General features: G+C 51.6%; 9 protein-coding genes across 9 annotated transcripts; 6 read left to right on the top strand and 3 right to left on the bottom strand.

Annotated features, from left to right (window-relative positions):
• Positions 1-1,794: 1,794 nt before the first annotated feature.
• EDD37DRAFT_647621 (ASST-domain-containing protein) lies at positions 1,795-3,816 on the top strand (the record flags this gene model as incomplete). Its single annotated transcript, XM_062817904.1, has 2 exons — positions 1,795-2,211; positions 2,275-3,816. The coding sequence occupies 2 exons, from the start codon at positions 1,795-1,797 to the stop codon at positions 3,814-3,816; spliced, it is 1,959 nt and encodes a 652-aa protein (XP_062673850.1).
• Positions 3,817-4,126: 310 nt separating this feature from the next.
• Positions 4,127-5,374, bottom strand: EDD37DRAFT_606743 (uncharacterized protein; the record flags this gene model as incomplete). The annotated part of the gene is made up of 1 exon (XM_062814919.1): positions 4,127-5,374. The coding sequence occupies one exon, from the start codon at positions 5,372-5,374 to the stop codon at positions 4,127-4,129; it is 1,248 nt and encodes a 415-aa protein (XP_062673849.1).
• Positions 5,375-6,950: 1,576 nt separating this feature from the next.
• On the top strand, positions 6,951-8,110 carry EDD37DRAFT_678036 (beta-lactamase; the record flags this gene model as incomplete). Its single annotated transcript, XM_062819626.1, has 1 exon — positions 6,951-8,110. Exon 1 carries the CDS (start codon positions 7,172-7,174, stop codon positions 8,108-8,110), a length of 939 nt encoding a protein of 312 aa, XP_062673848.1. The 5' UTR covers positions 6,951-7,171.
• Positions 8,111-9,518: 1,408 nt separating this feature from the next.
• EDD37DRAFT_606741 (uncharacterized protein) lies at positions 9,519-11,351 on the top strand (the record flags this gene model as incomplete). Its single annotated transcript, XM_062814918.1, has 1 exon — positions 9,519-11,351. One exon carries the CDS (start codon positions 9,519-9,521, stop codon positions 11,349-11,351), a length of 1,833 nt encoding a protein of 610 aa, XP_062673847.1.
• A 1,886-nt stretch (positions 11,352-13,237) lies between these two features.
• On the top strand, positions 13,238-14,221 carry EDD37DRAFT_287263 (uncharacterized protein). Its single transcript, XM_062811091.1, has one exon. It carries the CDS (start codon positions 13,423-13,425, stop codon positions 13,933-13,935), a length of 513 nt encoding a protein of 170 aa, XP_062673846.1. The 5' UTR covers positions 13,238-13,422; the 3' UTR covers positions 13,936-14,221.
• Positions 14,222-14,507: 286 nt separating this feature from the next.
• EDD37DRAFT_656597 (short-chain dehydrogenase) lies at positions 14,508-15,651 on the bottom strand (the record flags this gene model as incomplete). Its single annotated transcript, XM_062818842.1, has 2 exons — positions 14,508-15,463; positions 15,519-15,651. 2 exons carry the CDS (start codon positions 15,649-15,651, stop codon positions 14,508-14,510), a joined length of 1,089 nt encoding a protein of 362 aa, XP_062673845.1.
• A 1,066-nt stretch (positions 15,652-16,717) lies between these two features.
• On the top strand, positions 16,718-18,520 carry EDD37DRAFT_678030 (salicylate hydroxylase; the record flags this gene model as incomplete). Its single annotated transcript, XM_062819625.1, has 6 exons — positions 16,718-16,787; positions 16,837-17,261; positions 17,315-17,427; positions 17,477-17,627; positions 17,678-18,015; positions 18,070-18,520. 6 exons carry the CDS (start codon positions 16,718-16,720, stop codon positions 18,278-18,280), a joined length of 1,308 nt encoding a protein of 435 aa, XP_062673844.1. The 3' UTR covers positions 18,281-18,520.
• Positions 18,521-18,663: 143 nt separating this feature from the next.
• EDD37DRAFT_287126 (XPG domain containing-domain-containing protein) lies at positions 18,664-20,952 on the top strand. Its single transcript, XM_062811089.1, has one exon. It carries the CDS (start codon positions 18,792-18,794, stop codon positions 20,649-20,651), a length of 1,860 nt encoding a protein of 619 aa, XP_062673843.1. The 5' UTR covers positions 18,664-18,791; the 3' UTR covers positions 20,652-20,952.
• EDD37DRAFT_560252 (uncharacterized protein) lies at positions 20,677-26,366 on the bottom strand (the record flags this gene model as incomplete). Its single annotated transcript, XM_062813837.1, has 3 exons — positions 20,677-23,844; positions 24,267-25,600; positions 25,706-26,366. Coding segments are annotated over 3 exons (5,163 nt in total), but the record flags the coding sequence as incomplete, so codon positions are not given.
• Positions 26,367-26,788: the final 422 nt, after the last annotated feature.

The raw sequence follows: 26,788 nt of genomic DNA, 5'->3' as shown, positions 1-26,788 counted from the left end.
TATGATACTCTTCTTTCCTCGCTCCGAAAACGTTGCGGACCGTCGCCTTTATTCGACGGCGTAATGCATCAATCGTATTCCCACAAGGCATACGTAGCGTGACCATGTAGCCATCATCGCTACAGGGAGATGTCGACTAATCACACCTCAGGCTGAAGGACGTCGAGAGCCCATGAAAGTCATGTTTACACATCGGCACCTTGGGTGCATGCAGTATGCGCGCGAATGCAAAGGCATGTCATGCATAACGGCTGCACTGATGCACAAATGAAATACGAAACGACGATTTTGTCATGAAAATCCTGCGGTTGACTCACCACTCATGTAGCCAGGTCAAAAATTACCCAATAAGAAATTCGGAAACCTTTGGGACATTGAGATATAAAGAGGATGTTGAAGTTGGGGTGCTTCGAGGTTTTTGATTACTTTTCAGGGGTTGCAGCCCTTCAATACATCATTGGTCGGCCTTGCCAGATGGGAAGTCCGCTTCAGACTGCCGTTTCGGGCTATGACGGAACCCCTTCCACTCCTTCCGACGACTGCTGGGTACGTCTGGTGTGTATACGTTTCACTCGAGGCTGTGCTAGGCCAGCACGGGTCGAAGACTGGGCTGCCGCGCGGAGGACCATGGCCAAATTAGACTGCTTGGACGGGCGACAGGAGCCTCCCAGAAATCGCGTCCAGTCATTGTCCGGGCAACAGGCTGCTCTTCCCCTCCGCCCGATAATGAAGTCCATTATGACCACATACAAGAACACAGGAGCCGAGTTCGTGGGGAATCGAGAAAGGGACACATACTGTGGCATACGATGGTGATGGAGCAGGCGGAGGCAATTCTCCGTGGCGTTGTCATGTTCTGTGAGAAAGGTCCATTGCAACGCAAGCTTGAGTGTCAATGCTTGATGTCTTCATCAGCTGGTACCCTTCGGCGCCCAGTCTGTCCCATAGAAATCAACCTGAAGCACGGGTCCATGAATGGGATTGAGAAAATCTTTCCAGGTTGCCATTGGACTGATTATCAGATATGTGGAACGCTGCCAAGCCAACAAGCCACAACTACGTAGTTGGCTTGCGTAGTCGGCGGATTCTTATCACCACCTATCTATGCCTTATCAATCTACTAATCACAGATGAACCAGAAGCGGTCTGAGTTAACCCCGGGAGTCACAAGGACTGATGTTGGTGAGACCCTGCCGTTCTTCCCGAACGGAGTATTCCGACGAATTTCGAGGGCACGCGACCACTTTATCGCTTTTGTCCTTTTTCCAACTTGAACGCCACAGATCGCATGATGTGCAGGGAAAACAGCGATATTACCTTTAGACTAAGTGCGGTAGTGATGGCACCTGTCAAGAAAATGCTGCTTATCTTCCAATCATGTACAATGCCGCATGATCTATGCCTGGGGTATTTCAGTCGTGGGCCGGTGAGAGGCCGAAACTACGATGCGCCAGCAAGGGTGCACCGTGCACTATATACGTACAAGGGATCACACTAAGCGACGGACTTTCTGGATAATGCGCTTTGGGTGGGAATTTCACATCATTGGGATGGCAGCGATGACGCCCCACTATCACACCCCCGGTCGTCTCTGGATCTTGAGGCCGCGTGGCGGAAGACGTCGACTTCTTCCTCCTTATCCATTATTGCTCCAACGACACACACTTCAAGGAGACGTTCCGAGCTTGAAAATTTGGTACTCCTAATAAGACTGTCCGCTATTCAGGCGCCCTTCCACTCTCGTCATGTGCATCGCACCGCTGAAACGACGACCACGGAAAGGAACACAAGAAAATGGGATGGCCTGGCTTGATTGTCCTGTTACTTCTTGCGGCTGTCAGGACGATCTGGGCCGATCAAGCACTCTTTGAGTCCGATAAGGCCTTCGACAAAGGAGAATATGGCGATTTCGTGAAGGAAGACTACAAATCGGTCGGACTGACCTCCGCGCCCCGACCAAACGTGTTCGAGCGAGTGCCCGGGGCATGCGATGGCGACGATGGACTGATGGTCATGGTCACGCTGAGAGGCGGGGCTGTGCCGCAACCAGGACCATCGATCCTCGATGGACAGGGGAGACTCGTCTGGAGCAACACGAATTACGTTCAACCATACAATCTGCAAGTACAGACATATCACGGTGAACAATTCTTGACTCTGTGGGCCGGTAACGACGGTGTCAAGGGGCACGGCGCCGGATTTTATTACATGGTGAGATATACCATGTTCTCGTGACCATCTGGATCAGGCTTGACTTACCCGGCCTTGGAATAGCTCGATTCGACATATGCCGAACGGTACAGAATAGCAGCAGGCAACGGCTTGGAGGCAGACCTCCACGAGTTCCACCTCACGCCCAACGACACCGCCCTCATCACCATATACCAGATCATTCAGTTCGACCTAACGTCCGTCGATAAACCTGTCAATGGATGGATCTGGGATGGATTGTTCCAGGAAGTGGACATTGAGACGGGCGAAGTGCTGTTTGAGTGGAGAGCGTCCGACCATGTTGCTGTGGCTGACTCTTTCTGGGGCCCGGGCACATTGGGTGTCACGATGAACGATGCCTGGGACTTTTTCCACATCAACAGCGTTGAGAAGGACGAGCGAGGAAACTACCTAATTTCATCACGATGGATGCACGCTATTTACTACATCAGTGGCACTACAGGGGACATCATATGGACACTAGGTGGTCGCGAGGAGAACAACAACTTTCGAGACCTGTCCGATGGAGCCGCCACACACTTCGCTTCCCAGCACCATGCCCGCTGGCACGATGGGTACTCGTCCATCACGCTTTTCGACAATTCCAACCCTAATGGTCCCGGTCACCCAAGCTCGGGTTTGTGGCTCGACCTCGACTTTGAAGAGATGACGGTCAAGTTGCGAACCCAGTACCTCAGCCCGATCACTGTCCGATCTGACTCGCAGGGTTCTATGCAGACCTTACCGAGCGGCAACGTCCTGGTCGGGTATGGGAGCACCCCCCAGTACGTCGAATTCAGCCGCGACGGCGATGTTCTGTGCGAGACGCACTTAGCTCCTGCGGATGGTTTCGGCACTGCCTCAGTTCAATCGTACCGGATCCAAAAGTTCGCGTGGGTCGGGAAGCCTCAAACGGAGCCGGACATCGCTCAAATCAACGGCACTCTCTATCTCAGCCAGAACGGTGCCACGGAGATTCGGTACTGGAAGATCGAAGCCACAGACTCCAAACCAGAGAAAGAGGTCGATGACAACTCCTCCTCCAGTAATGTTGAAGCTGAGTTCCACGAAGTCATGCGCGTGGAAAAGGCTGGGTTCGAGACCGTCATACCTCTGGTCGGCGTTCAACAGCCATACATCCGAGCAACTGCTCTCGACGCAAGTGGCAACTCGCTAGGTCAAACTCGGACAGTCGATCGAGGCGAAATATTGCCAACGGTCTCAGAAACAGCGACCACAGAAACCAAAGGAGCGAAGGAACTTAGACGAGTTCAACGGAGTTTGCTCATCGCTGCAGTGTCGCTGGTTGGCGCAACATTACTTTTCGGGATCGGATTCGGCGCTTTCGCTGCGTTCTCGTACTTCCGAAAGCACTCGCACTACCAACGAGCTCGAGGAGAACAGGAGATGGAAGAGGAAATGATGTTCGATGAGTCGATGTTGTCAGGTCCTGACGAAGTGGACTTGTACCCCGAAGAGGATGATGACGACGATCACGGCGATCTCGCAATAAAGCGGGCATCGACATCGGGCTCTGAAATGGCAATGCTCAATCCCAGAGCGTCAAAGCAGCTGGAAAGAGACAGACCAAGCATTTCACCATAATTTTAGTAAAACTGTACCAGCACTATGTACTGTTTCGTTAATTATGCATACTTGGTACGACCATAAAACTCATCGCATGCGATCAAATCTAATCACTTGGCAAAGCCCTGGACACGTGACTGCTCGTGCAAAACTAACAAACACGAATCTTCGACCGTGATTGGCTATGACGCGCAACGTAATACCTCTATGAAATCCAATGCTGAGAAGAAATCCACGCTTGAAATTCGCAATGTAACTTTTTGGGGGCTGGAGTTTAGAGATCCATGCTCTCTTATATGGTGGGGTGGTCTACCCCGGAGTCACGCGGTCACTGTATCCAACTTAGCTCCTCCGCGACCTCGACCTCCCATATTTGGTTGACCGCCAACACAATGATCTTGTTTCCTGCGAGGGCAAAATTGGCAACGGGCACAGCGGTGGAGTCGAGCACTTTGGCATTGATGAATCCCAGCAGCCGGCCCGTCGCATCACGACACATGATTCCCTCGGTCTCTGCCGTCCACACTCTGCCCGATCGATCGACCTTGATCCCATCCGGGATGCCCGTCCTTGCGAGCGAAAACATGCGTTTGGAGACCGGGGTCACCGTGTCGTCGAGGTCCCAGACAAAGACCGCCGCGGAGCCGGTGGTGTTACCGGGCCCGGAACCCTGGAGATTGGAGACTGGAGAGTCCGTCACATACAGTCTTTTGCCGTCGGGCGACACCGCAATGCCGTTGGGCGAATTTATCTCGGCGCGCGAAATCACTGGCTGCAGAGAGTTGAGGGTCGGGTTGAAGCGCCAAATTGCATTGGGCAGCTGCGCAGGGCCGGTGAAGTTGAGGAGTGCGCTGTAATCCACGTCGGAGAAGAACATCACTGGGTCCGAAGTGTTGTCCGGACCGGTCGTCCACGCCATATCATCGGGGCCATTGAGTCGCAACCCGAAATACGAGTTGACCACGGTCGTGGTGTTGCCGCTCTCGGGGTCGATGGCCACGATGCCGCCGGCGTAGGTATAGTTTCCCCAGTGACAGATGTAGATCTTGCCGTCGTGGTAGATTCCACCGTTGGCGACCAGCACAGGTGCCGTCAGATTCGGCACAGAAACCTCATAGCTGGTGAGGTTGATGTTCAAAACAATGCGTACCGATTCGTAGGACGTCAAGCTGCTTTCCGTGGGGTCTGATCCGGTAAACCAGACGCTGTTGAGTTCGGGGTCATAAGCACCCGCTTCATACGCGAACTCGGCCTCAAGGGGGCCTGCGATCCGTCGAGCGGAAGGTGAGGGTCCCAGAATGTCCAGGAAGTCTTGTGAGTAGGATATGAACGTGGCGTTTTCAGCCGAGGCCAGAAGGGTGTCGACCGGGGACGAGGGCGGGATGACCGTGTCGACGAACCTCAGCGAATAGTTGCTTGAGAAAGTCGCCGGAAGAACGACCGTATCGCTGGGCGGTATGGAAACGATGACATTGTTGGCGGTAGCATTGGAAGATTGGGCGGTGGCGGCGATGGCGGCGATGACGGTGGTCAGGAAGCCAGTGAGGACGAACCGCTGGGTGATAGGGCCGTGCATTTTGACCGCGGAAGGAATGGACTTTCGGGATCCAGACACATTCGTCGCCGTCCAGAGCCGTATGACCTGCTATATGCTCCTGGTCACTGACCTTCCCCAACCTACCCCACATTTTAGTTGCTCGCCCAGACGAGCCGGTTGGTATAGTTTTCTGCTGCTCGATCATCATGTCTTTCTGCGGGGAAAGAGGCACGTAACTCTAATATCGTACCCCAACATTCGCTGGTCTATGACGTACCCAGGGCCCCGAGATCGGGGTGGTCCAATCCACCACCCACATGGTTCAACATTCGCTTGTCTCTGGAAAATCTGGAGGCCTCATGTCGGGGTCACACCCAACCCACGAGCCCCATTGATTGAGAACTCTATACTCGTCTTGCAAAGGGTCTCTCACGCCTTCGACCTTGGGGAATGCTTGGCTCGGTTGGAGAAAGACATGCTGGGCTTGTCCGGGAGAACCGCCAGGATAGTTGAAGCTGACCGGTGACTTCACTCGAGCATCTGTGCGCACCTTATTTTGTGCAGGTTCGGCTGGGGTCTTTATTCTTTGACATCCAGAACCCGAGCCGAAGAGGGAGAGAGTCGAGAAGAGGTGAGTCGCAGGAGGAGAGTTTTGTGGTCGAAACGATTTGGATGGGCGCCTGTATGACCTCATTAGAGGTGCCAGAAACGGTAATTTCAGGTACGGTGCACCAAGTTGGAGAATCTACTTCAAAAGTATTGGGAGACGCTTTCAACTTTCGAACCACATTTGCCGCGGTACTAAGTCGTCATCGAGAAGAGAGGATAGGCGGTGTGAACCTAGGTTAGATTTAGTGGTGTTACTACGACTCCTGGAAGTAATATTGAGTAGGAGAGTTGACTTGAGTATCTCTTCGCTCGAATGAGAACCCGCACCGCGGTTGTCTATTGATTAACGCCGAGGTTTGCACATTGTAAAGAACGCCCTAATCTTAGAAACGACCCTATTCGATCTACGCCGCATTAAACGAGAATCTGATTTCTTAAGACTGATCGCGAGAATTATGCCGACGATCTCAGAGGTCGGAACGCAGATCGTTGCACATCGATTCAGTGGAAGTAAGTATATACCTAAGTTCTGGATTTAATCCTCCTTAGCGAGGAGGTCTCTCGCCATTACATGGAAATTCGGCCATCGATATCATCCTACGGACTCACTTCAAATCGAAGGGAGCAATTCTTGATAGATATACAAATGTCACACGGGATTCGTCATGCAGCGGTCCATCGAAATCATGTCAGCAAAATCACACTGAAAGAACACTCATCCTGCGTTGGACGGGTCTATTGTGGCGCCGATACCAGACGCACCACTGGTAAGTACTACAACTGAATCCTTTAATCGTGTGTAGTCGAGGGATGCGTGGTTTGGATCGAATCTAGCCATATTCTACGTCGTAAAACAGAAAGCCAGAGGGGCGTACAGACCTGAAACAGGCATGAGGATCGAACGGTTGGCCAGAGGTCTTTCTTCCCGGGATCATATGCCGTAGACCGAGGTACTCTTTCGTTTCACATCCGAAAGTCCCAAAGGTAAATATGACCCACACTCAACTTCACATGCTCTCGGAGTCTCCCCAGTTTGTCGACCAGACGGTCCTTTTCCGATGGGGGTAGCGAGACTCTACCTGTCAAGGGACCGGCACGAAACGACACTTGTGACCAAAAGACAAATACTCCCCTTGGCCATGCTGTTCAAAATCCAGATGCACAGGCAACTGTGTCGGCTTGTAACGTCTTTCTGCCATTGATCACCAAGACTTTCTCCCCTGCAAGATGGCCGCCAGCACGCGTCACCTTGAAGTTTACACCCAGTCCAGTTCGGAAAAAGGTCTTTCCTCTGTGACAACTTTGATCGTCGGTAGCAAGGCAGCAGTGATCATCGATCCACCTTTCTTGGTCCCTGATGCGAAAGCGGTCGTTGAAATGGCAAAATCCAAGACGTCCAAACCCGTCGTGGCAGTTTTTGTCACCCATCATCATCCAGACCATTATTTCTCGGCAAACCCCATACTTGAAGCATGGCCCAAAGCCAAGTTTCTCGCACACCCTTACGTGCGTGCAGGCATCGATCGAGAATACGACGAGAAGGTGATCTATTGGCCCCAGGTTTTCGGTCGCGAAAGTGTTCCAGTCAACCCAAGGAGACCCGAAGTTTATAACTACTCCTTCTTCATCCTCGAGGGTGACGAGGCAAGTCCAATTGCGCTCCTTGGACCTGTCCAGGGTGACTCAGTCGATCATACTCTATTTTGGATGCCTCGGGAGCGAATCATCGTCACTGGTGATGCCGTATACGCCCGTACGACACATGCGTGGGTGGAAGAGATTGAGACGCCCGATATTCTGCATGCTTGGAACCTGACGCTCCAACTCATCGAGGCCTTAGATCCTGTCAAGATCATTACTGGCCATATCGAGTCTGGAGCGGACTTTGACAAGGAAAAGGACCTCGAGCACATGCATCAATATCTTGGCTTATTCGAAGAAAAGATCACTAATGCTAAAGAGAAGCCGCAAGTCCAAGACCTCTTCGACGCATTCAAGACTGCATTCCCCCATTGCACGAAGAATCTTGATTTCTTCTTAGGTCACTTGAGCAATCAATTTGGGGAGGGAGGACAGAAGTGGGAAGAGAACAGACAGCATGATGTTGCGAGTCGAACAAGGGACTCACTCGAGGGATTTCTCTTGGGTACAGGAGCAAGCAAGTGAAGACAAATTTGGCAATTTCTAGATCATAGTTTTCTGCATTCACAAGAGCGGAAATGCAAACACGATTAACGTCACAGATGCCTAATAATGACGTAAATGCATTAGGGCAGAGTACGGCTGAGGGAACTGGAAGCCGTCAGCTCGAGCTCGACGGTGTAGACAAAGTGTTTAAGAGAGCGCCCCTCGCCCCTCTTCTCTTGCTCCTGGTGTTCTCCTGCCTTACTACATGGTTTTCTAAACACGGTAGCTATTATGGGCATGTGAGCGAGCCAGACGCACGTAAGAATCACCAGATTCACCACGCATGATGCACAGCCTAGACACCCGACGAGAGAAAATGGTGACCTGTACCGGGTCATCAATCCAATCACAGCATTTCAAGAAGATTGAGCATACACAATATGTAAGTCGACATGTACATCGGATCTGGGCCAGGCGGTCATGCACCACCTATCCAGGATACCCCGACAGCAGGAGTGGCTTCGCTAGTTCTTGCTTGCAGGCTGCAGCCACGGAAGCGAGCAGGAGGGGTTTGTGTAACAAGGGCGACGAAAGACTTTGTTCCTTGTAACTCTCGGTCGGCGTGAGTTTTGCCTTCCAGCCTTAGCCCAGAATCATGATTAGCATGCTGTACCACCTGTCGCGCCCAAGCTCTTCAACCTTCTTTGAACCTTTGTTGGCCTCGGTAACCCAGCTTGGCTTGTCAATATGGGATCCTCATTGGAGCTCCTCCCGAAACGGCTTATCATCTGCGTGGATGGCACTTGGTGTTGTCCGGATGGTACCCGACCAACCGGGACGAAATCTGGCAATCAGACACTTGACACTGCCGGACCGCAGCGTTCCAACTTGACCATTGTTTACCAAATCTACATGTGCCTGAAGCGGGAGAAGTGCATTGACAGTCGGACAGGGAAGACCTTCAATCAATGCCCGATGTACGTTGACGGGCTAGCTTCGACGGCCGATTTCTCTTCGACAAAGCGCGCCTGGGTTGGCTAATCAGGCTATGGCTACGAGAAACAGATCCGTCAAGTTTACGAAGGGTGCTGCAAATTGAACAACGAGGGCGACGAGGTTTGGCTGTATGGATTCAGTCGTGGCGCCTTCGTGGTTCGCGCTGTCACTGGCATGCTGTATCATCTCAGAGCCATCAAGTCTGCCGGAACCGAAGCTTTCTCAGCAAACTACAAAAAGGCGTTGGAAATTATATAAATCAATGCAGGAACCAGGGAGACTTGGTCCGGGCCAGGTGAGTTGGCGGATCTATGTGGCTGAAAGTGCCACATTTATTCTGGTGCCCGCGTTTTCATGCACCGCACTACTGTCAAATGTGCCAGCGCTGAGTGCTTGACAGATACACCGCTGGCTAGCTGAAGGCACCCGACCCGCCCCCAAGATACACTTCATGGGTGTTTTTGACACGGTCAAAGCAGTAACGGACCAATATCCTTTCGATATCTCGCTGAATGACAGTATTCAGCATCTACGTCACGCGCTGGCTTTGCACGAGAGCCAGTCCTTCATGTGCCCCGAGTACATCTGGCCTGAAGCCAGCCACGCCGGAAATGAATCGGGAAAGAGAAGCATTGTACAGGCATGGTTCGTGGGCGCGCATCTTGACGTGGGAGGTTCCGCAGATAATGCTGGTCTCTCTTTATATCCGCTGCAGTGGATGTTACTTGAAAGCCTTGCCAACGGCCTAGTGTTGGAGTTCACTGGAAACTTCCAAGGGCGAGCGTCTGTTGACAACCCTCTTGAGGTCGTCTTTCCCCCTACGTCTGACTCAGGTCGGAATGGCGCGATTCATACCTACGCAACCAAGAACGATATCAACGTCAAGATGCAGGATTTGCGAAAGGTTCACCATCTTGAACGATATGGGACTCGCTATAGCATCAAGGTCAACCGTAAAGGTAAAGGGCCTCTATCATCTTTCATCACCAGTGCACGGCAGTCGTTCGATTCGGATGGCAATTTGCACGGCCAGGGCTCGATCATTCACCCCTCCGTGTACTACCTGATGGATGAATGGCCGTTAGTGTCTTTCAGCAGCAAAGAGATTGATCTCCAGTATAAGCTGGAGGCAGTCCGTTTGGATATGCTGGGAGAGGACGGTGAGTGCTGGAATCAGGGGTTCTGGAATGATGGTACAACAGCAGCGATGGAAGACTTACCACCATTGCGGATCCTTGTCTGTGGCAACACTGGTGTGGGTAAGTCAACGCTCATCAGCAGAGTATTTGGTGCGGGCAACGAGGTCACGGGAGTCTCTCCGAGGGAAAGGGGGAAGCACAATATCAAAGATCCCATTACCTTTCCCTCGCGTCCGGATCTGATAGTGCACGACTCTTGTGGGTTCGAGGCTGGGAGCGACGAGGAGATGAATGTGGTTGAGGATTTCTTGCAGGAGAACTCCTCCGCAACAGACCTTGCACAACGGATACACACAGTTTGGTTCTGTCTAGAGGTCAGCGACTCGCGTCCGAAGCAGTCTTCCACACTGAAACTGTTCCAACTTGTGGCCAAGTATGTAAAGGAGGTGCCGTTAGTGGTTGTCGCAACCAAAAAGGATCAGCTTTTCGACAGGAAATATAGTCAGCGGAGGATGACTTTAAGAAGGCAGGGTCTCCCCTTGAACGACGAGGAGATAGAGGCGTATGCACAAAAAGAGCTTGAAGAGCATGTCAGATTGATCGAAACCGAGATGCAAGAGGTACCCGATGGGTTCTTGGACGCATGTCTGGCCGTCGCGTACGATAACGACGAGTCCATCAACCTCCTGACCAAGGTGATGGCGCAATGTTGCAGCTCCGAAAGGATCCGTCTGATGTACGTCCGGTCCCAGACCAAGCGCATTGATCTCAAGATTGAATTAGCCATCGACGAGGTCATGGGCCAGTACAGGAAGATCCTGAAGCGCGTCATGGCTACCTCCTTCGTGGCCTTCGGACCATCGCAGAGCCGATCCGCCGTCGGGATGGCTGTCTGTCGCATGGTCATCAACTGCTTCGGACTCACCATGGTCGACTCCGAAATAGCCTTCCGGATCTTCCTCGACAACGTCTGGGATGACCGGGGTCACAGTGGCACCGTCGCCTTTGCCGATGCCATCTCGACTCTTGGCTTGGTCATGACAGTCGACCCCGCGGGTACCCCCGGTATTTCTAAGCACGGATTCTGTGAATTGCGAGCTCGTTGTCCCGGCTACGACCCGCCTGTTGCTTATGCTTGGCTGTGATCTGATTCTGGACCTCGCACGCTCATTCCGCGCTGCTAGGAGACAAGGTATCCAGCAACCCCTCAAAGCTGACCTGTTCAAAGCCGCGCGGGACTACCGACCTTTTGCCAAAGACGTTCACGCTACTATTGCAAAGGCCATCCCTCGACGCAACCTGTTCAGGAGCTATAAGGTCGACAAGGTCAGGCTATGGTTTCATGCGGTTGTCAACCAATACAAGCCGATGACCATCGAGAGCAAGGCAACGACCAGCTACCAAAGCCCCAACTTAGCTGAGGAAAGTAGCGGTCATGGGCGAGGACCGACATGACGGCCACATCGACAAGTTTCAGTTGGATCTGGATACTGATACCGAGTCTACCGACTCTGAAAGGATGGCTGGCTTCGAGGAGGATATGAGAGAGATACTGGACAAAGCCACATAAGTCTGAAGCATCTCTTTCCCGTCGCACTGAGGAAGGCTTGCCAGGGCCCAGAGCGAGCGAGTAGCATATAGTTTATTTCACGTCCTTTTACCCCCCTGATCGGTGTCCCATTGAAGAGTAGCTTAGAAGTTGGGTCGTTCGAACACCCAGTACCTTGCACTAGTTGGGGTCAAGGGGGAACTAATGTCCGCGCGCCTCAACATGGTAGCATCGTCTAGGATGGCCAGAGTATACGGTGACCCTTATTGGACAGCATGATTAACCTAGAAATAGTGCTTAAACAACAGGGAAAGTCTGAAAAGGCCAGTTTCCAGTGGCGGAGGAGATGCAGTGGCAGACTTTGAATATGGCTCTCACAGATCGCAGATCGTATCTTCGAGCTGGAGGGACCTGTCTGATGCCAATATCTCCATGAGACAGGGCCCTTAAGCCGACGTCTGCTTTGTTTGTGGCTTTCGGCAGCCACCGTAACAATTGCAATAAATATGTTGCAGGATTGATAGGCGCAGCATCCTAGGTTACTAACCTAAATGCCGTCCGCACAGATCTCGGTGCTCCTAGCCTTGGTACAACATTCAGCTACTCTTGTGGCTACCGTGCCTAAAAGAGAGAGAGAAGACCAATCTGGCTTGATCGCGTGCTTGTGGCTTGAGCTGAGTTATGTCAATGGGAGGTAGTCTTAAATTATTTTTGGTCGCTCGAAAATTGACTTTTATGCTTGGTACTATAACTTCTAGCGCTAAATAGCCATTGATATGCATTCAGCTCCAAGGCTGTGAGTCAATGGAAACGAAGGAGGATACCTGTCTTCCAGGAACCTAGACTACGTTGCTGAAACATTAACGTTCATCCCTGGAGCAACACTACTGCCCTGTATGACAGATCTCAGCCACCAATCTCTGTGTGGCCATGAGGCCGTGCACGGACTAAGCAGTATGCTGTGCGGCCGATATATAGACTTCCTGAGCTCTTGTCTTTTTGTACCTAAAAGCTCGAAGCTCTAATCTAGAGACCTTGAAGTCTTCTCATTTGTCTGGGGAATATTTGGCTTCCAATTTATTGCTAACAGTGCGTCTTTTCAACATACAATCTGTCCGTTGCCCTTTGTGGAGTATGAGATTCTCAAACACCATTTTTTGAGTTTGTAGATACGCTGGACTGCTCATCTCACTGTGCTCTGCATAGCCTAGCCTCCACGTATCATGGTTACACCCTCCGTCCTGCTCAGCGCTTTGTTCTGCTGCAAGGCTCACGAGGCGCTCCCTTCTTCGTTGCATGGTCTAGGCTCTAGCAACTAACGTTTTCCGTGCGAGGTATTACTTCAACATGTGTAGAACTAACACGACCGTGGATAGAAGACCATCTAGCGAAATCTAATGCAAGCCCTCATGTCAATCTACACGCTGCTACCCTACTGGCAAGTAAGGTCACTCAAGTCTCTGACCATCTAGGCCATACTAAGTTCCCGCAAAGACCATCACACAAAGATTCAAGGTTGTTCATGCTTAGTATAAATAGGTCTACCACGATGAAATCTATGCTGAGTCTCCATTAGTTCTTCCACCAAATCGACCAACACTTCAAAACCCCCGGACGATTCTATTCTATTCTATTTACCTTCAAGCAAGCTTTACGATACCGACACAATGCGTTCATCAATTCTTGCTTGCTTTTTCGCTTCAGCTGCACTTGTGGCTTCCTTCTGCTGTGACGACACACATATTGAAGACGACGGCGCCCATTGTGCCGACGGTACATATACAGGTGTCGGATGCTGCTCTTATGGCCCATGCAACATCTTCTGCTGCAATTGTGACGCTCCCTGCAGACAAGCGAGTACACGAATGGCAGCAAGAGACTTCACCCTCCCATGGGAAAGCAACGGCGGCGACCCAACCTGTGGCCTTTTCCAGACCGAAAACCAATGTGCTCTGGATAAATTCCAGGCACTCGACGCCAATAAGGACGGGATATTGACCCTTTCTGAGGTTCTAGCAGACATCGAGGTCGTAAGACCTTTTATCAACTCATTTGGTCTCGACAATGCAACCATCACGAAGGATATTACTCTACTTTTCAATACCTACGACGTCGACAAGAATGGCAACCTCACCTTCGCTGAAGTACTCACCCCCCAAGTTGTGGATACCCAGGCCTAAAAGCAAGGGATATACGAGGAAAGACTGAGTTAGGGGAGAGGATGGTGTCCGGTTATGAGCCAGGAGGGCTTGGTCCGGGGTTACTTTGTACTTATTGCCGCGCATTTCTTCTTCTTACAAGCATCCTTCTAAGAAACCGCCCTTGTTAGTCGGCTGGCCTAAAAGCAATCGTGCCGGATTCTTTTCAATAGTGACTCCATTTTACAAATGGGTGAAGCGCAAGCTTGTGTTTTGCCCAAGACCCACCGAAATCAAGCCCAGACGGGAGATTCAAGGAAGAGCTAGCCAAGCCTATGGGCGAGTCACTAGATGGCACGTAGGTATACAGCACTAATTTTGTTGTCAGATGACTCGTCATCGGGAGCGCGAAGAATCGATAAGAAAGCTGCTGAGACACCAACAAGCATAGCTGCATCGACGGGGATGATGTTCACAATGGGAAGATATGATCCAGTCTAATGGCGTCTATTGAAAGGTATGTGCAACTCTAAATGGGCGTATAGATCTTCGCAGCAAGCTGATGTGATGAGACCAACGACATCTTCCTCAAGGTTTCGCGAAGACCGCTCCCATCACAGGTTACTTGCCTGGCCCAAGTCGAACTTCTGTCCCACGATCTCTTCGCTCAATCCCCACAGCCTCGCTGCTGCTTTCGGATCACTCGCCCAGGGTGCGCAGCCAGCGACTTGACAATCGGCGAGGTAGATGATGTCCTTGTCCTCGGCAAGCTTGGGATCCAATGCCGCCACCAGAGTCGTTGCACCGCCTTGATCCTGATTCTTCCAGAAATCGCCTGTCTTTTCAATGATATTCCGGTGCTCTTCGTCCAGGTTGCGTGACATATCCGTCCAAATCGACCCGGGATGCGTAGCTATCGACCTCACACCCTCGCTTGCCAACTTCTGAGAGATAGATAGGGCCATGAGGATGTTCCCGGTCTTGGACTGTCCGTAAGCGACGAAAGGGACGTATGTCTTTCCCGGAGGAGGATCGAATGACGCTCCGGGTCTTGACGTTGGTCGTTCGTCTTCTGGAATCTCTTCTGGTCGCTTCTTGAAGTTGTAGTCGCTGAAGCGGATAGGAGATATAAGATGCCCGGCGCTTGTCATGTTGATTATGCGGGTCGAACCTTTCGACTGAGATTTTTGTGCGGCTTTGAGAATCTTGGGCATGAGGAGATTCGTCAAGAGGAATATGCCAATATGATTTGTGCCGAACTGGAGCTCGAGCCCATCTTTCGTAGTTCTGGGATCCGTCACCACCACACCCGCATTGTTGACCAGTATGTCAATTTCATCGACAAAGTTGTTGATTTCCGTGGCTGCCTCACGGATCGATGCGAAAGACGATAAATCAACCTCGACGAGTTGAAGTTGCACGTTGGGATACTGTTCTTTTACCTTTGTCGCGACAGCCTTGATCTTCGACATTGTCCGTGAGGCTAGCACTAAAAGTTGGGGCGAATTTGCGGCAAATGCCAGTGTTATTGACTCGCCGAGGCTTTTTGGCGACACCCCAACGACAATGACTGTGTGTCATTTCTTAGCTTGGATCTGGAACACAAATGGACCGTCAAAACATACCTGTTTTGCCTCGCACTACATTGCTGAAAGTGCTTGCTACCTCTGTCGCTGTGGTCTCTCGGTTAAAGCCCGGGTTGGAAGTCCTATTGGAGTCCGTCTTCAAACCCCAAGGATTTTCTTTTTCGTCCGACATGGCGTTTCCCTTTTCATTCGACATGGTGGCGCGCTCGATCTGAGTTGGAACGATACCACAAAAAATGCAATACTGGTGAATGAAAGCGATGACAGATAGTAGGGATTGACAGTTGTGAATGTGCTGCTGGACTTGCTGCGTGAGGACTTGTGGGGAAAGCGACTTTCTACCAAACAGGAATCTCGTCCCAAAAGAGGAAGTAATGGTTGCAAGAACCCTGTGAGATGTATCGAGGCTCAACGATTGATGGCGAGAGGTTCTCGAACACCTCGGAATCCGGGCAAGCCGGTAGTATAATTTTGTCCTTTCACAAGAGGATATGAGGTTCACAGATTGAGATCAGGGGTCGTCTAGAACAGAGATGTCCAAGAACGCGCGAACTCTGCCCCAGTGAACGGTCGTCCGGCTCGTTTCCACACTAAGACTGTTCTTATCTCAACCGCAATGAGTCGTGGACAGTGGGGGAGAATTTCGAAATCGAATGTTCTTCCACGCTTTGATGGCGACAGGATTGACAGCCTACTATAGTACCTTGAAACCCCACGGGTATTGCCTGGAAGGATGTAGTTGCAGCGCAATACATCCACTGGACTGCATAAAAGGAAATGGCAACGAAGACTCCGGAGGTGTCCCTTCTGATTAGCAGTGGCGGTCGCAGGGGGAAAAGGATGGGGAAATGTGTGGGGAGGATAGCGGCCCCCAAACAACATCCAATCAACGCCCAAATTGAGTGTGCATTGTCCGTTTCGGTACAATGAACAATTCGGCAGTTCCATTGGAGAAGCCAACCACCTCCAAGTCACTGGACCCCTTGCACGAGTCTCGACTTCGGGTCCATGAGACACCGAGAAGATCTCGTGGGGCTTCATCAGACAGTCTTATGCTTTGTACAAAAGGCCTGCAATCGCATTTCTTTTAAGTAGTGTTCCGCATTGAGGCTCTTCCAATATCTCGCTATATTCGACGTCAAGTTCGAGATTGATCATCTGGCCGAGACTGTTGCGTCGCCGTCAGCTACTCGTTGAAGGAAAGCAACAGAAGAGCCAACCCCGCAGAATCCGACAAGATGATTATGTCAGCGTCTGAACCTTTTGCACAGCCAAAGACGGGGATCAATGTGATCATTATCGGAGCTGGTGAATAGAAGCGAAATTAAGGGCCGGGAGCAGCGCTGATGAGAAGCAGGTTTCGGCGGTCTCACAGCAGCCATCGAATGTCACCGACAGGGCCACCACGTTGAGGTTTATGAATCATTTCCCCAGTTGAAAATACTAGGCGACATTATCTCATTTGGATCAAATGCCGGCAGAATATTTCGACGATGGGGTGTCGACGGTTCCATATCCAAGAAGCTGAGGTCTATTAGTATCGACCTCACCGGTTATGGCTTCAACATCCACAAATATACCGGAGAGCTCATTATCAATCAGCAAACACCACCCCAAGATCCTGAGGCCCCGGTCTTCAATGGTCATCGTGGAGAGATACATGAAGTCGTTTTCAATTATGCCAAGGACGACCTAGGGATCCCCATCCATCTCGGTCAGAAGGTTGGAAAGTACATGGAGGAAGCCGACAGAGCTGGGATCGAGCTAGAAAATGGCGAGCAGGTACAGCGAAATGGTCATGCCTCGAACTTGACACAGCTGCTGATAATCTGTAGGTCTGGGCCGACGTGGTCATTGGATCTGATGGTGTGAGATCGAAAGCCCGCGAACTGGTCTTGGGTTATTTCGACAAGCCCAAGAGCAGCGGCTATGCAGTCTTCCGCGCATGGTGAGTTTGAAGAGCCTCATCAGACACTGCGAAAGCTGATGAAACATAGGTTCCCCAACACAGACATGATCAAAGACCCCCGAACGAAGAAGTTCTGCGAAAATGGAGACACTTTCAACGGCTGGATTGGTCAGGACGTCCACTTTTTGTTCTCGACAATCAAGAATGGCAGTGATTGTTGCTGGGTATTGACTCACAGAGTATGTTGCAAAGTTGTGGTTTTCAGACATGAGCTAATAGCGATTACCAGGACGAAGCCGATATTGATGAGTCATGGTCGTTCCCCGGCAAGCTCGAAGACGTATACAAAGTGTTCAAGGACTGGGACCCGATGTGCAAGGCGATTGTCGAGAAGACACCTGAAAGCCACCTTGTTGACTGGAAACTCGTTTACCGAGACCCTTTGCCGACCTGGATCAGCAAAGGAGGCCGAATTGCTTTGCTTGGAGACTCTGCTCATCCTTTCTTGCCAACTTCAGCACAAGGTGCTACCCAAGCCATGGAAGATGGCGTAACGATTGCGGTCTGCCTGAAACGTGCTGGGAAGAAGGACGTCCCTGATGCTGTCCGGACGTATCAGCGCATAAGGTGAGTTGACCGCTTGTGAAGCTCTCCTCACTCATCTGCTGACACTTTCTGCAGATATGATCGTGTCAAAGCGGTCCAAAAGACCGGAGAAGCTACACGAGACATGTGGCACAAGGCTGATTGGGATAAGGTGAAGAAGGATCCTACATCCGTTCAATTTCCCCGTGAAGATTGGATTCATACGCACGATGCAGAAACGCATGCTGAGGAGGTTTTTGATGAGAACTTTGGACAGGTCCAGGCAGCAGTCAATGGTACACACTGAGAAAATCGAGACGATTAGTATTTTTCGATGGCTGAGAGCATGTTAGATTCGAGACTTGTGCGATGAAAGCTGTGAATATGGGGTCGTTGCGTAGGCGTCGAAGTAGGGATTTGGGTCTTTTCAGGCGAACGGCGCTTCCATATGTTGGGTGTCTTTTGGCGGACGCTGTGGTAGATACAATTCCATGATTCATGGGTCATGAAATTTCTGACCGTCGTTTTCATCAAGTCCGAAGTCCCTTAAAGCAAGGTGAGATGAAGAGCAGAATTTCAATCCTGTGGTGCATTGTGTATTTTCGCAAAAAGTCGCCCACTCCGCCGTATCTCCCTATACGGTCAACTCACTCGGGCTTACGCGCAGTTTCTTTCCACCACACTGGGCCTCGACACTATGAAAGTATCGTTCCCGAAATTCAACCATCAACTCACTCTTCATATTGTCTTAGGTCATCGATCCTCGCCGCCGAGATCAAATCCCCAACAAGATAGATGGCTCAGCCAAGGTCTCCAACATGGGAATCCCACGGCTTTCCCAAGATCTTTTACCCTACTCAGAACAACGGTACCTTGGTACTCCTCTAGGACAATCCCCACGGACCAAGGATCGTGTCATCACCTCCCTGATCATAGACGGCCCTTCTCTCGTCTACTACATATACAACAAGCTCCTTGCATACAAGTCTTCCACCACACCAACCTTGACGGCACAACTCCCATCTTATGTCGAGATCAACCAAGCCTTGGACCAATTTCTTTCCGAGCTCGAAGATCGCGGCGTCGGATTGCAGGATCTATTCTTCGATGGCGCTCTTCCCAAGTCCAAACGCGACATCCGTCTCGAAAGAATGGAGAAACTCCGTCACCAGCTCGAGACCTATCGCAAGATGTATCCGGAGTTCTCTCCCGTTGCGAGTTCGCACCAAACCCTAGACCTCGAAAAGGCACTATGGAACACGCCAGTGATGTCCACGAGGAAATTAGCCCTACCAGCCCCTCCCTTCATGGTCGCCAGTGCCATCGAATCACTACGCAGCGGCAAGTTCGCGGCACAAGTCCGAGTCGTACCCGGCGAAGCTGACATGTACTGCGCCGATGCTTCGAACCGCACAGGCGCGGCCATCTTGACGAATGACTCGGACCTCGTGGTTCACGATCTTGGTATAAAGGGTCGCGTCATCCTACTGCACTCGCTCGAAAAGAAGCAGGCACCCCGGACCACGCACGAACCGATTAGCGCTTTGACTCTTCATCCGATAACTATTGCCCGAAGCCTCCAAGCCAGCTCATTGCTTCGAGTCGGGTTCGAGCGATATCTAGACCCGAGCCTATCAATCTTACTAGTGAAAGAGCGAGCCAGGGACGATTCCAGACTCGAAAAGTTGCGCGGCGAATTCGACAGATTTGCAGAGCAATACGTGACCATTTTACCCGCCCAACCGCCGCAACCGCAAATAGACGGTCTCGATCCACGTACTGCGGAGCTCGTCGTGACTTTCCTGGACTCACCGCACATTTACCTCACTCCGCTAATCGAAGACCCATCGCGCGACTCATCGTGGTCCTACGGCACGAACATTCGCCAACTAGCGTACTCTTTCCTCTGCACCGCATACGCTCGCTCCACTAGCAATAGCATCATAGAGTACGCAAGAAAAGGACAAAGAATCTCCGCCAGCACAGTTCAATCCCTCTTGGAGCAAAAACTGCAAGCCCGAACCACCGAGGTCCTCGAACATCTCGACACATTCGACATCCGAGAAGAAGCCGCAGAACAACCACTTCTCACCTGGTACATATTAGCCTTCCATCTCATCCACCAGCAAAAGCTCGACGCCGGCAAAACAACTCCAGAACTGCCACAGATTGCAAATCTCTTCGGCCTGCACCCGTCATCATCAAGACCATCATGGGACGACATTCATCTCCGAGCAAATATGCACGCCGTACTATATTCGTTCCGTATCCTGCACCAGATACTCCACCATATCATGCCCAGGCTCACAGAATCGAGTCAACGCAATGAAGAGCTCATCCACATGGTACAGAAGCTCCTCGACATACTTGACAGATTGCCGACCATTGCGGACCTCTTCCTCGACGTCGGTGAACTCCGCGTACGTGTCGGCAACATGAGTCTCAAAGTCAGGAACACCGCGTTGGCCAATCTGGGTCGACTGCTCCAACTACCAGTCGGCGAAAACGAAGCGCATCTGGAGGGAGCAATCCCGCAATACCAAAATGACCTCGCTCAGAATCAAGGAGAAGAGTGGCAGTCAACAACCCGCAAGCGCAAGAGGAAGCGAGTGACACAGCAATCCCAGGAACCTACCACCAGAAGCACCAACATGTTCGATCTATTGATTGACAGATGATTCTAATTGTTGCCCAACGCTCTAATTATTTCTTCCAACTACTTTGCAAAAACCTTCCCACAAATTTCTCCACCAATTCCGTGCTCAGCGCCGGCGCAAGTCCCAACGCAGGTGACAGTCCTTCTGCACCAGCCGTAATATATCTCAACCCTTTTCGTTCCGTCACATCATTATCATACTTTTGCGCAAAGAACTCGACCAGTTTGATCGTCGGATTGATCCGTGGATCAGGATTAGATGCGCGCAATTTTCGAACCCAGTCTCTCTGCCCGACCTCTTCAAACGGCAATCCTGCACCGCGCAGAGCCGGAAGAAGATCCCTCGTCCAATTGAACGCACGCGGGTTGACAACATTGAACACGTGCTGCTTCGTCGAGGACAACGAAATATCCGTGACGGTCGTGGCCACCGTGTCAACGGGTAGCCATCTCTGAAATTCGTCCAGGGCAGGGAGAGCTCCAATCGTGGTCGCAGCCTGTAGCATGAGCGGGATGGCTTCGGTATCGTTCCAGATACCGTGGACGGTATCAGCTGTGATCTGCCCGATGCGGAGAACGCGTGCTTCCATGCCGTTTTGCTTGGCGGCACGCACGACGAGATGTTCAGTCACCAGTTTCGACTGGGCGTAACCCATGCCTTGTACGCACGCGAGGTTCGGCGGGAGGTCCTCCGAAACGACATCGTTTATATTTGTGTTTGCCACGGCGCTCACTGACGAGCAGAAATTGAATGACGCGGGCATGCCCTGCCGAGCAGCCAGACACAGCAGCGTCAAGCGCCGTGCGCCAGCGATACAGTCGGCCTCGAAACTGCTAAGGTTCTTGTTAAAGTTGACGGACCAAGCCGAATGTATGAGAGCGGTGATTTTGTTCGCAATGCTTGCGTAGTTCGCCTCGCCGAGGCCAAGGTCCGGCTTGGAAAAGTCCGACGCATAGCAGGTGACTTTAGTCTGGAAAAGGGCATCGTCCTCGTAGACGCCGCGGTCTTTCATGGACTTGACGACACGATCGTGGGCGGAGGAGGCTGACTCGGCTCGCACGAGACAGCAGACCTCGGAAATGTCGTCTCGACGAAGCAGCTGCGCGACAAGGTGTGCTCCAAGCGATCCTGTCGCACCTGTGACCACGACACATTTCTCTTTGGACGTCCGGATCACGGGAACGTGCTGAGGAAAGACGCTGTATTTGGCAATGCGATTTTCCATCTCCTTGGTGACGTCTCTTGTTGCAGCGACCTTGCTATCACGAATACTCAGGATGGCACTTGCCAACTTGGCAAGGGTCGGGTACTCGAAAACGACGTTCGGTGGTAGGACATTGCCGTTCAACTGGATATCTCTCATGATGTGGACGCGTATTCTTGTAGACTGGAGAGAGTCAACACCCAAGGAGAATAAGTCGGTCGTGTCGGTGATGCTGGAGGAGTCATCCTGCGGCGCTAGCTCGAGAATGGTTTCTCGAAGGTACTGTCGCAGTTGAACGTCAGTGAGCACAAGTGCGCCTGTTGCATTTGAGTCGAGCTGATGATAGAGCCCCTCGATCTCTGTCTCGAATGCGCGGTAGAATGCTTGCCGGATCATGGTGCCTTTGTCGGTCGAAGGGTAGGGAGTCCCGGCTGGAATGACTTTTATCATGTCCCGCACGAGTTGCGCATAGGCAGGAAGAATCTGGTTCTCAATTTTAATGGTCGGCCAGATTGCGTCAAGGAGTCCTGCTTGATCGAGGGTAGCTGCGGCATCTGAAGCGATGATGATCATGCCAACTTGAGCCTTGCCCGTGCCAAACATGACAGCTTCTTGCACTAGCTTGTTCTGGCGGACTGCTTGTTCCATGGCAATAGGTATGGCTTTTTCGCCACTCGTCAGGACAATCGTATCGTCCAGTCTGCCACTATGCTTCCATGCCCCTTCGAGCGTCGGATGAGGTTCGAAAAGATCTTTCGTCGCAAACGACCCGTCATCCCGATTTGTTGCCACTTTCGATGGCCAGCCATCAAGCACCACAAGCTCGTAAAGATTCCCTCCTCGGTCATCCCACCTTACGTACCGTCTCAGCTTCTCGTGCATGCGTAAGTAGTTCCAGACCTTATCTCCGGGCGGTCTCGAAGATGTCATCAATTGCCCTGTCTCTGTGGTGCCGTAGTGGCTGATCAAGTTCACACCGTTGTTGGCAAGAAGATCGCCCAATGCATCAGGACAGGGTGAGCCACCAAACATGACGACTTTCATTGCCGCCAAAGCGTCGATACCGTCTTGGCTCTCACTTAGAAGTTTGAGACCGTAGGGAACGCCGTAGAATATCTCGAATTTGTGCTTCGTCAAGATTTGAAGCAGGCCCTGCCGCGTCATTGGCAGGTTGGCGTTGTGCATGTATATCTTCTTGACCGAGGTAATGGCTCGGAAAACGCTACTTAGTCCGTGGGCGTGGAAAAGTGGAAGTGTGATGAAACCGCGCATGTTCATGTTCTGCTGATAGTTGCCTAAAGCGGCTCGGTGGGTCTGATAGATGGGTTTGGGTAGCCCTGTGGACCCCGATGAGTGAATGATCCAGCAGATTTTGCTATTTTCGAGGTCCGGATTGAGAGTTTGCAGGTGGCCGAAGGTTGGAGCGTGAGGGCTTGCGTATTCGCTCTGCTTGCGAATCTCGATGACATCGAGGGCAGGTAGTGACGATTTCAAACTGGCTGCAATCTTGTGGAAGGAAGGATGAATCACCATATGCTGGCAATTGGTAGCTTCCAGTAAAGACAAATACGCTGCTTCCGATAGCCTGGTGGATAAGAACAGTACTGTAAAACCGAGCCTCGACAAAGCCAATGCCGTGATGGAATAACCTAGATTGGACAAACCAAGCAGTGCCACGACACGGGCGTCCTGATGCGAGCTGGATCTGGCTGGAAGAACTGTGGAGTAGATCTCGGCCAGCCGGGCGGAAAATGACTCAAGGTCTGAAAACGTGTATTCGACATAGTCGTGGTCGTGCGACGGATAGCCTAGAATTGGTTCGTTGGGGAGTTCGCTGGCTCTAAGTGAAAGTAGTTCGGTGATGGTTCTGGGCGCTGGCAGTGGAGGTGGCAAGTACGATGTTGGTAGGTCATGGTCCGAAGCAGTGCTGGGCTCATACTGCAGTGCAGAGACAGGAGACATGACTCCGATGGACGCCATGATGGTTAATGAACTCTCAAGTTGCAGGTGCTCTCACATCAGACGTTGTAGAGTTCCCTTCGGCGTGAAAGTGTAAGGAGTGCTGCTTCATAGTCATAGGCACGACTGCGGAGAAGGCCGGGGATGTGCCGGTCCGTTGCATCCCGCTGTCATAGAGACAGGACGGGAGTTTATAACTCAAACCTGCAGTCTCACCTCGGTCAACGAAAATTGGCCAAGATATGTCTTTAACATGTTCTCGAAGTCGCATAGAGAGGTTGAATGATGCTTGGGGGGAAACAATTATCCCCATGGGGGTTTCTTTCCGTGAGCCGACGGAATCGATTGCGCAGCATAACTCCACCATTTTGTTCGCTAATAAGACCGAGGTGGACGATCAATTGCCGGGACTACCTGAAGCACCTAAATTAGGACTGTAGGTTGAAAACGTCACTGTTCTCGGGAAAGCCGACCGTGTCCAGGCTTTCCCAGCCCCAGGAAAGGAGATTATGAAACATATAGTCGTCCTCCGAGGGCGCAAATTGACCGATCATCATATTCACTGGGCCAGTGTTGTTGTCAAAGGTGGCCTCGCTGTTGTGGGGACCTCCCCGCCGGTCTACTACAAGGCTGCTTGTGCCGACCTGTGTGGCAGGATACCCGGTTTGCCCGAGTGGCAGACGTGGATTAGTTGCCGGGATATGAGTCATGTGCGAGGGTTGCGGGGGTCCCAGACCTGAGTCAGGCTCTTCGCCTTGTCCAGCATGAGCAGCATCCTTTTCTGCACGATCCCGGAGACGGTCCAGCAGCCGATGATGCCGATGTGCCTGACTGCCCTCTGGTGACAATGCCGCAAGGATTTTCTGACAAAACTTGGCCTTCTCAAAATACGTGGCGATTTCGGGGAAAAGTCCTTGTGGCAGAATTGATCGGCTATCCTGAATAATGAAGACGTATAGGGTGGATATCGCAACAAGAGCAACATACGGAGTGAACCAGAAGCTTTGATACAGCGACCCCTTCTCTCTGACGTCAAGTACCGCATTTAGTATGGTGCAAACTGCAGTCATGCATTCCTGAATGGGTTTGAGTGCACGATCATCCTTGATCGACGGCGCGCTCCTTCCAAGGCGGTTGAAATCAGCTAGTAGACAGCGGCGTGTGATCAAAATGCGTAGATGAGCATGAGCGAACTTCAGCACAGTGTTTTGGCGTTCGAAGGTTCTTTGGCCGGCAAGAGTCTTGTCACGAGGTTTGAGGAACTCGGGTAACGAGTCTCTCCATCGATTTAGTGCTTTTAACATCTCGTTCGTTCTTTCAAACACTTCGTTTTCGGTCAGACTCTGGAGTGGGTAGAGAAGTTGGCTGTTGCGTGCCATGAGCTTGGCAATGTCGGCCTGGGCAATGAATGCCTCTAGGTTGCCATGCAAAGGAAGGTCCTCAGGGGACTCGGATGATAGCAAATCATGGTCATTGATGTTGCGAGGGTATTCCTGGTCAATATCTCCATCGTGCAGGATTCGTGGCCGCCCGAGCATGACGCTCAAGTAGTTGTCGAGCACATAGGCACACCAAAATGTTCTCTTACGGGATTCCAAAGTGAGCAAGTCTAATTTCGGTGTTGCCGGCGTCTTCCGATGTAGTTCAATCGAAGTCAAGATGGTGCAGGCCAAACTAAAGCAGAACCGACATTCGTTAATCCGAAAGGTACTGAGGAGATACAGGCACATGGCCAGACGCGCCTGAACGCTGTAAACTATCCCTGGGCCGGGCTCTTGGTTGAGTAGCGATCTAGCCTTGTCGAAGTCTGCGGCGATGATAGGTCAGAGGTGGCCGAGAACATTCCAAATTGGATGAAGACAGTGGTACTTACAAGATCTGCTTCGGTTGAGACCTTCGTCCCCTCCATCACGATATCTGTCTCCAGTCGTTGTATAGAGTAGTGCTTGCGAGAAGACTATCAAAACACAAGCCATCTCTGAGATTGACATGCGACGGCCCTCTAGCAAATGAGACGTCCATTGCTCCACAGTTGGCCGATGGAGAAAGCGGTATGTCGGAGTTGCAAATTGAAAGTATCGCTCTACCAAGATTCTGGCCTCTTCAGTCGTTGGGAGTGGCTGGTTCTTGTTCGCCGGCGGCTGAGGAATATCTCCATGGCAGGTCAAGAGAGCCGGTGGAAGGGAGGCCTCCTCCTCGCTGGTCGCACCCCGTGACCAACCATGATAGAGGAAAGAAACACCAGCGCTTGGTCCGATGTGTTGCCCTTCTGCGAAAGTCTGAGGAGGCTCAAGCGATGCAGGTCGCGACACACTGGGCTTGTGCTGCGGCTGACGTGCATCTGGACGATATGAATGTTGGGAAGCTATCGGTTCAGCGCTCGCGGTGTCACGGGAGGTGGTCGGATGAGTTTGAGAGCGGGGATCATGCCAGACCTTCGCGTGGACACCGTGTTGAGCTTGTCCTTGATCGTCTGTAGGGCCGGGTCTCGGCCCGCCATCGGCATATTCACAACGGACACCTTCGTTAGAGCAGTAGTCGCAGGGCTGAGTACCTGTACAGCGTACCTTGCGCCTGTATGGCGCGGTCAGCCAATTTGAAGCACGTTATCATTTCGTGCTAGCTTTTCTTTGAATACATGAGGGTTTTTAAACAGTCGATGCGATGGGATGAACACACCTTCTGCAGAAGATGCAAGCTCGAGCGGTGCGCGGGTGCTTGAGCTTGCGCTTCTTTGGTGGACTCGAGGGTAGATCTTCGTTGACTAAGCTGTCCATTATAATGGTGTCGGCCACAAGTGGGATTTGTTCCTTCGGAACGAAATGGTGTGGGACAAGAAAGGACCCGTAGGAAAGAGCAAGGTCGAGATGAAAATTTGATGCGGGGATTGAGAGTGATGATTGCTCCGATTTTCGGAACATTCCGTCGGAAGAGCCAAAGGAAGATCATCATTGTGCAGCATCACGACATCACCAAACTCTATGAGGACTGTCAT

This window comes from Exophiala viscosa, assembly GCF_022695815.1.
Source record: "Exophiala viscosa unplaced genomic scaffold EDD37scaffold_2, whole genome shotgun sequence".
Taxonomy (NCBI): domain Eukaryota; kingdom Fungi; phylum Ascomycota; class Eurotiomycetes; order Chaetothyriales; family Herpotrichiellaceae; genus Exophiala; species Exophiala viscosa.
The sequence above is the reverse complement of the archived record's forward strand: the minus strand, read 5'-3'. Positions and strand labels throughout refer to the sequence as shown.

Bases quoted from the DNA above. Each gene is read 5' to 3' on its own strand.
- EDD37DRAFT_287263 (XM_062811091.1), top strand. From the start codon at position 13,423: ATGCGTTCATCAATTCTTGCTTGCTTTTTCGCTTCAGCTGCACTTGTG.
- EDD37DRAFT_287126 (XM_062811089.1), top strand. From the start codon at position 18,792: ATGGGAATCCCACGGCTTTCCCAAGATCTTTTACCCTACTCAGAACAA.